Source organism: Aulonocara stuartgranti (genome assembly GCF_965226115.1).
Source record: "Aulonocara stuartgranti genome assembly, chromosome: 1".
Taxonomy (NCBI): domain Eukaryota; kingdom Metazoa; phylum Chordata; class Actinopteri; order Cichliformes; family Cichlidae; genus Aulonocara; species Aulonocara stuartgranti.
In genome coordinates this window covers 28,935,382-28,948,007 of record NC_138939.1, presented here as the reverse complement: position 1 = coordinate 28,948,007, position 12,626 = coordinate 28,935,382, and the positions used below count along the sequence as shown (strand labels likewise).

Below are 12,626 nucleotides of genomic sequence, written 5' to 3'. Positions count from 1 at the left end.
TCAATATGACGTCAAATTAATGTTTATGAAAGCGATGGTGGCTAAATATCTAAAAAAGCAAAGTTTAGGAGTGGCCAAATCAACAATCTGGTGCATTCTTAAAAAGAAGAAATGCACCAAAGAATGCAGAATTCTTTCCTTGGTTAAGAAAAACTCTGTCACAACATCTAACTGAATGAAGACTACTTGGGGAGCTAGGTGTTTCTAGGTGTATAGGCCTACAGATAAGACAGGTTTTCATTAATGTAAATACAGATGATTTACAACTAGGTGCAAACCACTAATTAACCTCAAGGACATGAAGGCCAGATTAGATTTTGCAAGAAGACTGTCATGGTCCTGAGTCTTTGACCCAGGTTTTTGAGTTTGTTTAGGCTTGCTGTTCTTTCTTTGGGAATATTGAGATTTTAATATTCAGTTTTGATAGTCTCTGAGTTTTGTTACTTGTGTGTCTAGTTTTTGCTTCTTGTTTAATTTCATTCTCTTTCGTGTCTGTCTTAGTCTCACCTCTGTGTGTCCTTCCCAGTGTCCCCAGTGTGTAGTCGATGAAGTCTGTTTATGAATGTCAAGTTCGATCTCTGTCCTTCGCTCTCTCTTTGTCTTTCGCTCTGTCTCGCTCCCTCTACCATGACCGCAACATCTAAAAGAGCCGGCGCAGTTCTGGGAAAAATCTTTGGACAGATGAAACCAAGATGAACTTTTATTAGTTATCATCATGATGGGATGAAAAAAGAATGGAGAGGGAGGGAAATAGCTCATGATCCAAAGCATACCACATCATCTGTCTTTCCTAGATAGATCGACTGAAAGATTGATAGACAGAATTACCTTCATGCTTATGATGAGTGGATGTAAACTTAGGACTGCACATTTATTTAGGGGATTAATTAGAAATATTTCCCAGCACAGTGATGATTTTTGCATTTTAGTAGTTTGTTTTGTTTGGTGGTGTTGTTGTAGGGCACAATAGTTTGAAAACCAGTGGCGCTTTTTACTTCAGTTACATGGTACTAACCCAGTGAATTACTCCTTGGTATGTCAAATACTAATTTATATTGTAATCACTGTGTGGTCTCATTTGGCACCGATTTAATTTACTTCTCAGTAAAAGTGTGATGCTGCAGCGAGTTGCTGGAGGTCCTGATCTTGTTTCATAATAATCTGGTGGTCTGGGGATTCCGTGCAAAGAGCTGCAAATACAGAATTCCCCAGGTTGCATAACAACAGATTTCCTCCAGGGAAACAAAGTTTTACAGCCCTGAGATGTATCAAGTTCAACTGAGTGTTCCCTCTCCCCCTCCTTCAGGGCCTCCCCTTTCTCCCGCAGCCCCAAGTCCACTGCTTCACTTTGTACGAGACTCTCTAATGTCTCTCCCTGTTACTCTTCACTCAAATTAGTAACTTTCCCCCTATTCTTCTTTTCCCTATTGCACTGTTCAAAGCGACTGTCAGACACTGCAATTGTCTGCATATGGTGCTTGTAATGTGGTGCACATGTTGCTTTCTGTGCATTCACTTTCACAATGATGCTGCTGACTTGAACAACAGTAATTACAGCTAGTTAGTTACCCGTTCTCTGTTTCAGAACTACTGTTATTATCTGGTAATATAGAACTTTGATTTCAGATTTAAGTTTTTAATTTGACTGTAAATTATCACGACTGGGGATGATTGAACAATATTGATGGACAACATATTCGGCTGAATGTCAATTTATTTGCACACATGATATTTATATTTGTATTAATAGTGATGGTAATAATATTACAGGGCACTGTTTTTTTTTAATGGGAAGTGACTTTGTCCTTATGTTCCTTACTTGCAAGAGTTTTGCAAGTAAGGATTTCAGTGATTTTTGATTTCAGAAATAAAGAGTCTTGGAACACTGTGTAAGCTGTAAGAATTTATGTCCGATGTGCCTGTGTTGCATCTTTTTTCTTGGACGTCTGCAGCTTCACGTCTGTGACAATCTTCTCTCTTTCTCGTTGGCTTTGGCTTCTCCTCATCCTGCTGGGAATACGCAGCCTTGAGTCTGAAATGTGTTTACATTTTGAGTATGTTACAAATTATCTGCTAAGACTAACTTTGCGTGACTTGGCAGAAGCCTTCACCTTGCTCAGATGTTGTTTGGGTCAAACGTTTTTTTACAGGGTTGCACTCTCATTTTGACTGTCTTTATCTGACAAGGGTTTTCCAAGCCAGATGTGAACCCAGGAAAAAGTTAAAACTCACTATGCTGATGTCTGTCTGTGGGCCTGCACACATGTGCTCATATGAGTGTATGCATGAACGTGTGGTGTAGGCACCTTGCCAACATGTCCGCAATATTTTTCTCAACTGGGAAGAATTCACCTTTTCATAATACAGCAGAAAACCAGAGGCAATTGCCTAAACAATCTGACAACATTAATGTACTTTTAAAAAATCTGCTATTGTATATTAATAGTTCTGTTATATCTTAACCTCCCTTATCAGGTTAACTGATGTTATATTGTGTATCAAGGATTGTCCAAGGACATTCAAAATGTTCCCTTGCAGTGTGTTTGTCTTTAATCTACTTAAAGATATCAACATATTTTATTATGCTACTTAATATCCCCAGGGTACTATAGAAATATTAGAGTCTGAAACTGAGTGCTTCTTGTGCAATGTGTCCTTTCAGGATTGTGCTGTTTTCAGTAAGAACAGACTAGAACAATCCCCAAAGACATTTAAGCTCAAACTCACAGCAAAATGCATTTTCTACAGTTTTATCAGTAATTAAAACAAGGCCTGAGTAACACATATTTAAGAGTTGTGCCTGAAAGCATATATATGTGCTTTCTGACTCAGTCCTCATTTCTTTCTTTTAAGTCACTTAATGTTTCCCTGAGAATCATTCAAGCTTAAAAATGCATGTAATACTTGTAACCCAAAGGTAAAACCAGTATTATGTCAACATTTATTAGAAAACTTAGTAAAGAACCTGTTTTAATCTTTATCTTTTATATCTTTAGGTTCTTTGTTATGAGCAGTCTGTCATACATGAAACATAATTTTTTGTAGTAACAATGTGGTTCCCAAAGAGCTATTAGTTGAGAACATGCCGTATCTTGGTATGGTGTGCCTTAGATGGTTAATTTTCAAAATGTATCACAGTAAAGTGAATAAAAGAGTGTGGGTTAGTCCAGTAAAATAAAATGGCAAAGTTAGGGTTAACTCAAATAAATTTAAGAAAAAAGGTGTTGGACAAAATAGAAGCAAGGGAAACAGGGAGAAAAGGCTGAGTTTTGCCAAATTACACAAGAACTGGACACAAAATCAGTGGCATCAGGTCTGATAGAGTGATCATTAATATGTCTACAGCCATCTGTAAAACACAGTGGAGGCTCTGTCATGGTGTTGGGGGTCTTGTCACAACTAATGAAACTACAAATGCAGAAAAATGCTGTCAAATTTTGACCCACCATGTAAAACCACCTGGACAGTGCTTGATTGTCATTATTTTTCATCATGACAGTGATCAATAACACATTGCCCTTGCATTAAAAGCACCTGGATAGAAAAAGACACAATGGAGCACTATCAGTCATGAATTGACCTCCCCAGAGCCCGAACCTCAACATTATTGAAGCAATGTGGGATCATCTTGACAGAGAACAGAACAAAAGGCAGCCAACATCAAAGAAGAGCTTCCTATTCCTAACTAACTATTACTGAAGACTACTTAAAGAAAGGACAGAAAAGTAGGCCCAAGAGAGTTCAGGGTGTGTTTGAAGAATACAGGTGGTCATACCAAATATTGACATTCATGCTCCGTAGAATTGTACAAACCTTTTTCATCTTATATACTGTATTTATATATATGTTTGCATGCGCTTCGAAAAATACCTGAACCTGTTTCCAATTTTCCTAGCAGGATATAAAGAAATGAGGGTGGGTCGGGACTTTTGCACAGGAGTATAAATAGATAGATATGACATGTAATGAAGGTGTGCTGACAAAAGACAGAATATTAGGCAAGATAACTTTCTGTAAAGTATCTCTGTTTCTATTCTGAATATGTAAGTAGGTCATTGCTTTTTTTCTCTCTCCAAAGTTTACTTCCTGAATTTATTTGACCATTTATACCCCCTGGTGGACAAAAACAAAACAAAACAAAACAAACAAAACCTGAATACAGTGTGCAATACTTTATTTCCACTGTTGCACAGTAAAAGATCCAAGTGGGTTACATTGAAAGAAAAGGGGACACCTTAACATACAACATATATTTTACGTAAATAAAACAAATAACTTACACCCATAAATAACAAGGTACTGTAGTGATATAGTTAGTACTGAGATATTGCAGTGATATCATGAAGAGAGAGCTGGCCTAGAAGTTAAAAGTTACAACTATTTGACGAGTGTGGTGAAAATAAATACATCTCCTGGTGTATTTCTGTCTTTTTCATGCTTAGTAAAATGGGAATGATCCGTAACCTAAAGATAACATCTGTAAAAATAAATATCATAATCTTTTAGTGTACAGGATTGTTCACTCTGATAGAAAAAGATTACATAACACATGCATTTATTATGGTGTTCACTTTGTGTTTTCATCTGGGTATCTTTTAGCAGCATCAGCAGCAGAATATTTGAGCATTTCAAAGTCACACCCTAAGGCAGAGGGAGTTGGCGAGCATCTACAGTGCATATGGTTGGAACCTGCCAGTCAGTAGCAGCCTTTTTGTGTGGACTTTGCATGTGTTGGATTGGTTTTCGTCTGACATTCCCAAGAAAAAAACAAAAAAACGAACCAAACAGGAACAAGTGTAAGTTTAATAGGTGACTCTAAATTGGCTTTAGGTGTGAGTATGAATATGTATGCCTCCAGCTCGCTTCACAGGATGGTTGATAAATGGATGCCCTGTGTGGTCTGAGCACCATGAGGGGAAAAGAAAGAAAGAAAGAAAGAAAGAAAGAAAAACAAGTCCTGCTTGCTTCAGCACATCATGGTCAAGCTTATTGTGGACTATTCTGGTGATCATACGATTGTCCTCACCTGGCTGAATGTAGCTCATCGCTGAACAAGATACAACACAGGACTGTACTGCATCGTATAATTTATATTTGTATTGTATTGTATAGTTTTACTGTATTATATAGAAACACTTTTATAAAGAAGTATTGTTATTCAATTCAAAACACCAATAATATAGAATAGCTTTCATGATATTTCCAGAATTCCTGTTTCAACTTAGTAAAACTGTAAAAAAAACTGTTTTGGTGCTCAAATTGAACTTTCTGTTTTCCGTTTTAAAAATGAGAACATTTTGTAAAACAGGTCCTGGCTCATCTGCAACTGGAGTGAAAGTGGAGTGTATTCAAGTGTCTGTTAGCACGTATAGCATGACTGAATCCACAGATATTTTGCAGATAAGTTCTTTGATTTTTCAGTCTACTCTCCTCTCCTCTGCCTTGCATTTCATAGGGATGAAATGAGATGCAGTGTGCTCCCTCCTGGTCTTCTTCCCTCTCATGGGCTTTCCCTTTTGTGACAGGGCTATGAACATTTCTTTTTTTGTCCACTTGGCCGAGGAGTAAGCATTGAAGTAGTTTTCTAGGAAAACCTCCTTAAAGTTGCAGTTGTCGTTGTAGATCCTCTGTAATGGAAACACATCAAGCCATTAATATGATTAAGTAAACGCTCTGAACTGTTTGTTTTATTTCTGCATGATTTAAATTAGCTGACAACAGCATATGACTTTCCTCCCTGTGGAAAAATATTACCTTTCCTTGCAGCTGTCCAGCTTTGTTCATAGAAATATAATACTGGCTTTTTACGCCTTTTATAGCCAGTATGCCTCCCTCGGACACTGTCCTGATTTCTAGGATACCTGCCGGACAGTCAGAAAAAGGAGGCATGTTACAGGAGAGATAAGGCGCTGTCATCATCCAGCTTTTACTCTGGCTCCAGCTCCACATACATCTTCATTAGCAAACGAGGTGGAGGTTCCTGTGATTAATCAGTCTGTGGTCTCTCTGACTTTATCCAAGCTTTGTTAAGTGGCCTGGGTGGCTTTTACACAAACCACAACCTATGCCATAGCACATATGGGAAACAGATTAGGGCTCTCTTCCCCAGGGACTGAGAAAACTACCTTCTTGCGTGTGCTTTAGACCTGGCATTTAAAGCCTGCTTTTCAAATCTGTGGGAGGGTAAACACATTTATTCTTCCCAATGTGCCATGTTGAAAGGATGGAATTTTTAAAGTATTTAAACACAGAAAATCAAATGATGTAAATAGCAAATTTCTTTGCCCAGAGTTCCAAAACAGGAGATCTTTCGTGAATATTTGAAATTATTACATTATTGGGTAAAGTGAAGTAGATGTTTAGTTATCTTGTAGGACTTTAGCCGAAAATGTAACTTAAAAAAAAAAAAATCATGTCATGTCAACAGGCTGCACCAATTATCAGTTCATAAATCAAATATCCATAACATTGACCTTTGGTAAAAACATTGCCATCATATATATGAAAAATCCTTTGCATGCTGTAAACATATGATGTTTCTGTTTAAAAATAGCGAATGGTGAGATGTGGCAGTGGCAGCAAAATTAAAATAAATAGAGAAATGTGCTTTTTACAGACTGGCAATCTGGTTCAGAGCTCGTGTTTTTAGGCAATTCAAAACCTTGTTGATTTTTTACATACTCTAGAAATTCTTTCATTTGATAGGCAGAGGGGAAAGTAGGGGGAAGAGGTCTATTAAAGCTCTTTAGGCTGACACTGAGCATGCCACATTTGAGTGTTTGCTAGATCACAAACAGATGGGATCTCCCAATCTTGGAATGTTGTTTGTGCTTTTCTTGCTCTTGATATCTGACTTAATACTACTGACCTTTAACTGTTTACTCATATTTATTTAACCCCGCTTTTAGGTCCCCCCCGGCTTCTACTTATTTCAGAGGCAATCTCGAAAGTTCAGTTTAACACTATAAAAGCTACAACCTCATTTGTAAACCTGTTTACAGACTCAGAGTCAGCCAAACGTTTGTTTAATCCACATATATTGGTGGGATTTATCGATGCAACTGCATGCTTGTCGTCTGAGAGCATCATCCCCGTAATGTAACGTGCAACAGCTCCAGTCGTTTGGTGTACTGTGGAAAGATGGATCACATTTTTACACGCATATTGTAAACATTTTGGCTCTGATGCAAAAGCCTCACAAGCTGTCCTCAGTTGAAACAGATTTGCCATCACTCGCTGCCACTGGCTAAGTAAACTACTTTGTGGATAATCCCTAAGTCTACTTTCTGAGCACTGTTGGACCTCAGTGTTTACATTCATTGCGAAATGTGCTCCAGACATAACTTTCACGGAATATTGTTAAATGTGGAGTTAGCTTCAGACTAAACACCTTGTAGTTTCACAGAGGTGCAAGTTTAGCAAATTGATTCCATTTAGCTTTCATTTTTGCTGCAAAATACTGCAGGATTTAATCAGGTAATATGTATTTTACTTCGACATTCATCAAATTCGATTTAGAAATGCTTTATTTATCCCCAAAATTGAGCCTTTTCTTCTCGTGAGTTTACTGACCTAAGGTATTTGTCATGTTTTGGCTGCGGTAACACAGTGATTTTCCATCTTTTGGGAAGAAAGCATTTCTAATTCTAATTCTAAATTGCAATGAATTTAGTTGGGTGGCCGTAGAGTATGGTGCAGCCAGTCTACTATGCTACGATTGCTCTGACTCAGCAGAGAACTGTGCCAAAACATATGTCTTTACTTTTATTAGGTTATTTTCCTAGAAGTCCCTGTTTTCCACCTGCTGTTTAGAAATTATTTATTTCCAGCTTGTTGTTTGTCTGACTTTCTGTGAGGGTTAACATACCTTTTATCAGTATGGCCTCATTTTGCTTGAACCACAAAAAAAAATATGATTTTTATCTTTTACTGAAAACAAAAAACAAAACACTACAATGTAATATAATAAATCATAAAAACAAAGATGAATTTACTAAAAGTGACCTGATATTTGTGTTAGAGGTACAAAGCAAACGTTTCTCATTTTGGTCTCCTATTTTTCTTTTCTGTCTTTGTAATAAAATACTTTTTGCAATCAGCTTTTAAGGATTTCTTGTTCGCTGCAATCAAAAACATAAATCGCGGATTTATTCCATGTACATCTGCACCATGCTGCTTTCATCAAAGAACTTTGTGTGCTTTTAGCGTGCGACTGTCAGCCGCATATGGGCGTATCAGTTTTTCAGTCTTTCATTGCCAGTTGTTGCACAAGCATCTTTTCCATGAGGCATCTCTCTTTCAAGCCAACATTCCAGCCACGGAGGCACTGTCAGATAGGAGGAAATGATAACTACTTAAAACATCCTCACCATGACACAGAGACTCCTCGTACTATCTCACAACCTTTGAGAAAATGTTGGCCCCTGAGCAACAATTCAAACAAGTAGGTGTGTCAAAAAGCACTTATCACGGTTAGCAAATAAAATGTGTCATTAAGTAGTTAGATGGTAATCATTATTTTAAAATATTTGGCTTCTAATTTTAGAAAAGAATAAGTTTGGGCTGGACACAGTGTGGTTGCTGTCTCTGTGTTTGACCTCAGCAGCCAACCACAGATCCATTACAAAATTTGATTTTTCCATTGCTAATATTCTCTCCCACACTTTTCCCTGATAACTCATTCTGGCGCTCTGAGTACTGAGAGTAAATCAGGCAGAACAAATGTGAATCTGTGTGAGTCTCAGGTCATAAGTCTCCAAGACCCTTCAGTTTACTTCATTACAGCCTGTGCTGTAATTTAACCCATCAAATCTCCCACCTGCTCCATTTTACCTGTCACTTTGGCTGCTCTAACAGAGACACATGACTTATTAACAGAGTAATAGCAGTCAGATTCACATACATTTTGGCAAATGCCTATAGATATATAGTGGGACCTATAATAAATGTTTGGTCTACACAAAAAGAGCGATGCTTACTGTAGCAGTTGGTAGAGTCTTGAGTACCATTGATATTGCCGGAGTCATCAATAGTTAGGAACCACTGCGTGCCACTGAACAGTTGTCGTATGCGCACATCTCCTCCCTCCATATAGTCATAATTCCTGGTGTGGCGCTCATGTTTGGAGCAGTTCATGATGGCGGCAAGTTGTTCTGGGGTGCAGTCACTGTAGACTACACACACACTGCCAAACAGAAAGATTGCATGCAGGTACAGTCCCGGGAACAGATTTTGAAGGTTCCATGTCAGCATCCATTTGCGCATTATAATACAATGCAGTGGGGATCAGTGAACAACATACTGAAATACAAGATAGAGATCTGTGCGTCGTTCCTCAGCTCAGGGATCTTCTGACCCCTCACTTGTGACCTGCTGGTTTTCGTTACTGCAGCACTGCTTCCTGGCGGGGAGGTGAGACAGAGTGGCTGTAGAGGAAGCAGGTTGGCAGAAGTTGGCTGATTGTATCACGAGATTATGCCCCTCTTTTAAACTTCAGTGACGGCGCACATCTACTGCTCCATCTTCTTGTCCCTCAAGGGGCATTGTAGTCCAGTTCAGGAAATATTATGCAGAATATCACTGTAATAAAGAAACAATGCATTTTAATACTTACATACAAGATTACATTTTCAATCAACTTTCAAAATAGCTTCTGGTTTTCTGTGTTTACACAAGTATGTTTTGTACATTCCCAAGCAGTAAATCAAAATTTGGGTGATGCAGATATACATCTCCCTCTCATGGATCCAGAGCATGAAATATTGCATCACTGGTGCTGTCTATAATTCCTGTACATACATACATAATTTGAAACAAGCAAAATATATAGCTTTAATTGTAACAAACAAATCTGTATTGTAATGACTTACATGTGCTCTGAGTGGTGACAGGAGTTGGCAGAGGTGCGCTCCCTTTCAGCAAGAGTTTTAATTTGAAGGCTCTTTAGATCTACAGCTGCAGTCTCAGTGGTAAACCAGACCCAGTGATGCAGAAAAGTTAAGCACGAACTGGGAGCTTCTGTGAATTCCCATGGATGTTTCTCGGATTCTGGCAGACTGACTCTGTGCATCGTCCACTGTCGTTGTGCACTCTGCTTAGATAAATGCCTCCTGCTGACCTCACTTGAGAGCAATTAAATCCCAACCAGTCAGCTGTCCCTGGCTGATATGCAATGAAGAAACACCCTCTGCCTGCCTCTCACTGTCACTCAACCACCAGACATGAGAGGGAGCTATAAACTCTTGGAAGACTGAAATCACAAGTACTTTAAGAACATTTGCATGCTCACTCACTCTTGCAGACTCACTCTTGTTACAACCCTTCTGTCTTGTCCAAGAAACATCTTGTGCTTAAATAGACTTGCACTGTGCGTGCCACAGATCTCAGACTGACTCACATTTATTTTATTGACGGTTACAATATTCGCTGTAATGACAAACCTCAAAAGAATTTCTTTCCTATTCAATTTAAATGTCATAATTAATTTGCGGTTTTACTCGGCTGCATTGGATCACTGGTAAGGGGTTTACTGATTGAAGTTAAAAAAATAAAAACTTCAAAGAAGTCCTTTAGTTTTCTTTCTTTTTGAGTCTTAAAGTGGCTAAGGTTATGACTGGCAGGTATCCGTCCAAGCAAGAAAAACAGAAGACGTAACAACTCAGAAGCAGTCGTCTCAGTGTCAAGGGTCATACACTCTTTCACTTTTTAAGTTTGTATTTAAAGCCATAAACTATTGCCTTGCATGCCTGGTGTTTTCCAGGACGCACAACTTCAAAAGTTTATATGGGCCCTAATGATGCGCTCCCCTGGGGAGCTCAGGCCTGCAGCTTGAGAGAGTGGGACCTCTGGTCGCAGCAGGTTTCCTTCTTATCTCTAAACTGGCAGTTGTAAAGACCTCATTCTTTCCTGTTCATCTGTCCCCTCTATCACCTCAGAGACAATTTGAGTTGTGTTTTTTTTTTCAGTACACGAGCCAAGAAAATATTACTTAATCTGTTACAAACACCAGAAAAACAGACATTAAAATAAATGCTAAATGCCCAATCTATATAAATCAACATGAACAGACATATAATTCCACAACATTCTATATATTTTTTCAGGTCATCTGAAGACTGTGAAGTTTACAGGATCCGTGTCTATAAAATCCCAAGGTTCTCATGGTGGGTGGATCTGTGTTGTCTGGGCAGGTAACACCTGGTACGTCCCCCTGAGGCAGAGTGTGTCCGTGAGAGGAACCAGACAAGGTGTTCCCAAGACTCCTATGAAAAAAATCCCTTCAAAAGAGAGAAATGACCTTACCTGGAATTTTTAACACGAAGTTTAGAAATGTAGTTGGTGAGCCACAAAATACCAAAAAGATCAATTGTACAGTTAATTCTGCCCCAAGTGAAGATATTGCCATGCTCTTTCTTTAGGCCCTGTTCATATCAGGCTGACTGAGCTCTCGACTTACTGGTGTACAGTCTCACCCTACTTACCTACACGTATTCATCAGCTTCAGCTGAAATGCAAGCAGATCACAATGATGCATATATTAATATCATGGACCTGACTTACCCAAAGGAGCTCAGATTTTAGTTGTTTTGCTTTCATTTCCAAAAGGAGCCAGTTGAAGCGAGTGAGCCATCGGATTAGTATGTCTCCCCGCGGAGGCATTATTGGTGTGTCCAATTTAGCACAGACCCTGTTTCATATCCAGAACATCCTTCAAGGATAACTTATCCAGTCAGACTTGGAAAGACATGATAATCTCTTAAGAAGAGCTTCGCATGGCTCAAGAAACGGAGATTTAACATCTAATATGGAATTGCATGCACTGGAAAATGGAAGGAATAATAGAACCCTCTGCTACCAAGTATTCATACATTTTGCTATTTCAGTAGGTAACCTTTTGGACAATGATTTATTCCACTATCCTTCAACCACAGTTTTACCATTTCATAATTTTTGTATTAAGGTAGGAAGAACAGGAAGATGTTGTAAGAATAGACACTATTTCTAGATTATCATTTGCTTAATCAGTGAAGCCTTTTCTCACTTTTGGCGGTATGAGTGGTGTCACAGAGGTGATGCCTCTGGGACTACAAATGTAAAAGTTTGTGTAAATCTTCCAATGCTCCTGGAATGCCTCATTTACAGTTCATAGCACCATTTAAATGTACTCCACTGTAGAGTTTTTCAAAAGTCCAAATTCACAGGTCAACTGCAGCGTCGCTGACCTTATGTGATGTGTTAAGGGGGAGATGGGGAAGTTAATGTCTTGGCACACAGTAACATGTTGTTTTTTTATGCACTTTATTTTTCAGCACTTATGTGGGGGGTTTCCATTTAATCTTTGTCATAAATATATATTAGTTTTTAGAAACTGTTTTTCTGAATTATCACTGCCCAAGTGCTGTAATTATTTCAGTGACTTCAATGACTTAAGTGCTCTGTTCTCCCTGTTGTTGCCTAAAGACTCACTATTATTTAAAGCATATTTGGAGACATCGTTCTCTTTTTAAAAGTGGTAGTAGTTTATTCAAAGTTTATTTAGTAGCATGAGTAAGCTATTAATTTGTGTAACAATCAAATAAAAGTTGGAGCTCTAACCATATAAGTAGTGGGAGTATAACTACTGTTAT

At 38.4% G+C, this 12,626-nt stretch overlaps 1 protein-coding gene across 1 annotated transcript; it reads right to left on the bottom strand.

The window, feature by feature from the left end:
• Positions 1-4,157: 4,157 nt before the first annotated feature.
• fgf7 (fibroblast growth factor 7) lies at positions 4,158-11,212 on the bottom strand. The gene is made up of 4 exons (XM_082533258.1): positions 9,870-11,212; positions 8,979-9,579; positions 5,755-5,861; positions 4,158-5,627 (listed from the first exon to the last, which is right to left on the bottom strand). The coding sequence occupies exons 2-4, from the start codon at positions 9,262-9,264 to the stop codon at positions 5,418-5,420; spliced, it is 603 nt and encodes a 200-aa protein (XP_082389384.1). The 5' UTR covers positions 9,265-9,579; positions 9,870-11,212; the 3' UTR covers positions 4,158-5,417.
• Between the last annotated feature and the right edge of the window lie 1,414 nt (positions 11,213-12,626).

Excerpts from the sequence above, each read along its gene's own strand:
- fgf7 (XM_082533258.1), bottom strand. The coding sequence starts at position 9,264 with ATGCGCAAATGGATGCTGACATGGAACCTTCAAAATCTGTTCCCGGGA. Across the intron at positions 5,862-8,978 it reads AGACTCTACCAACTGCTACA|GTATCCTAGAAATCAGGACA; the intron begins GTAAGCATCGCT and ends ACTGTCCGGCAG. Across the intron at positions 5,628-5,754 it reads CTGGACAGCTGCAAGGAAAG|AGGATCTACAACGACAACTG; the intron begins GTAATATTTTTC and ends TTTCCATTACAG.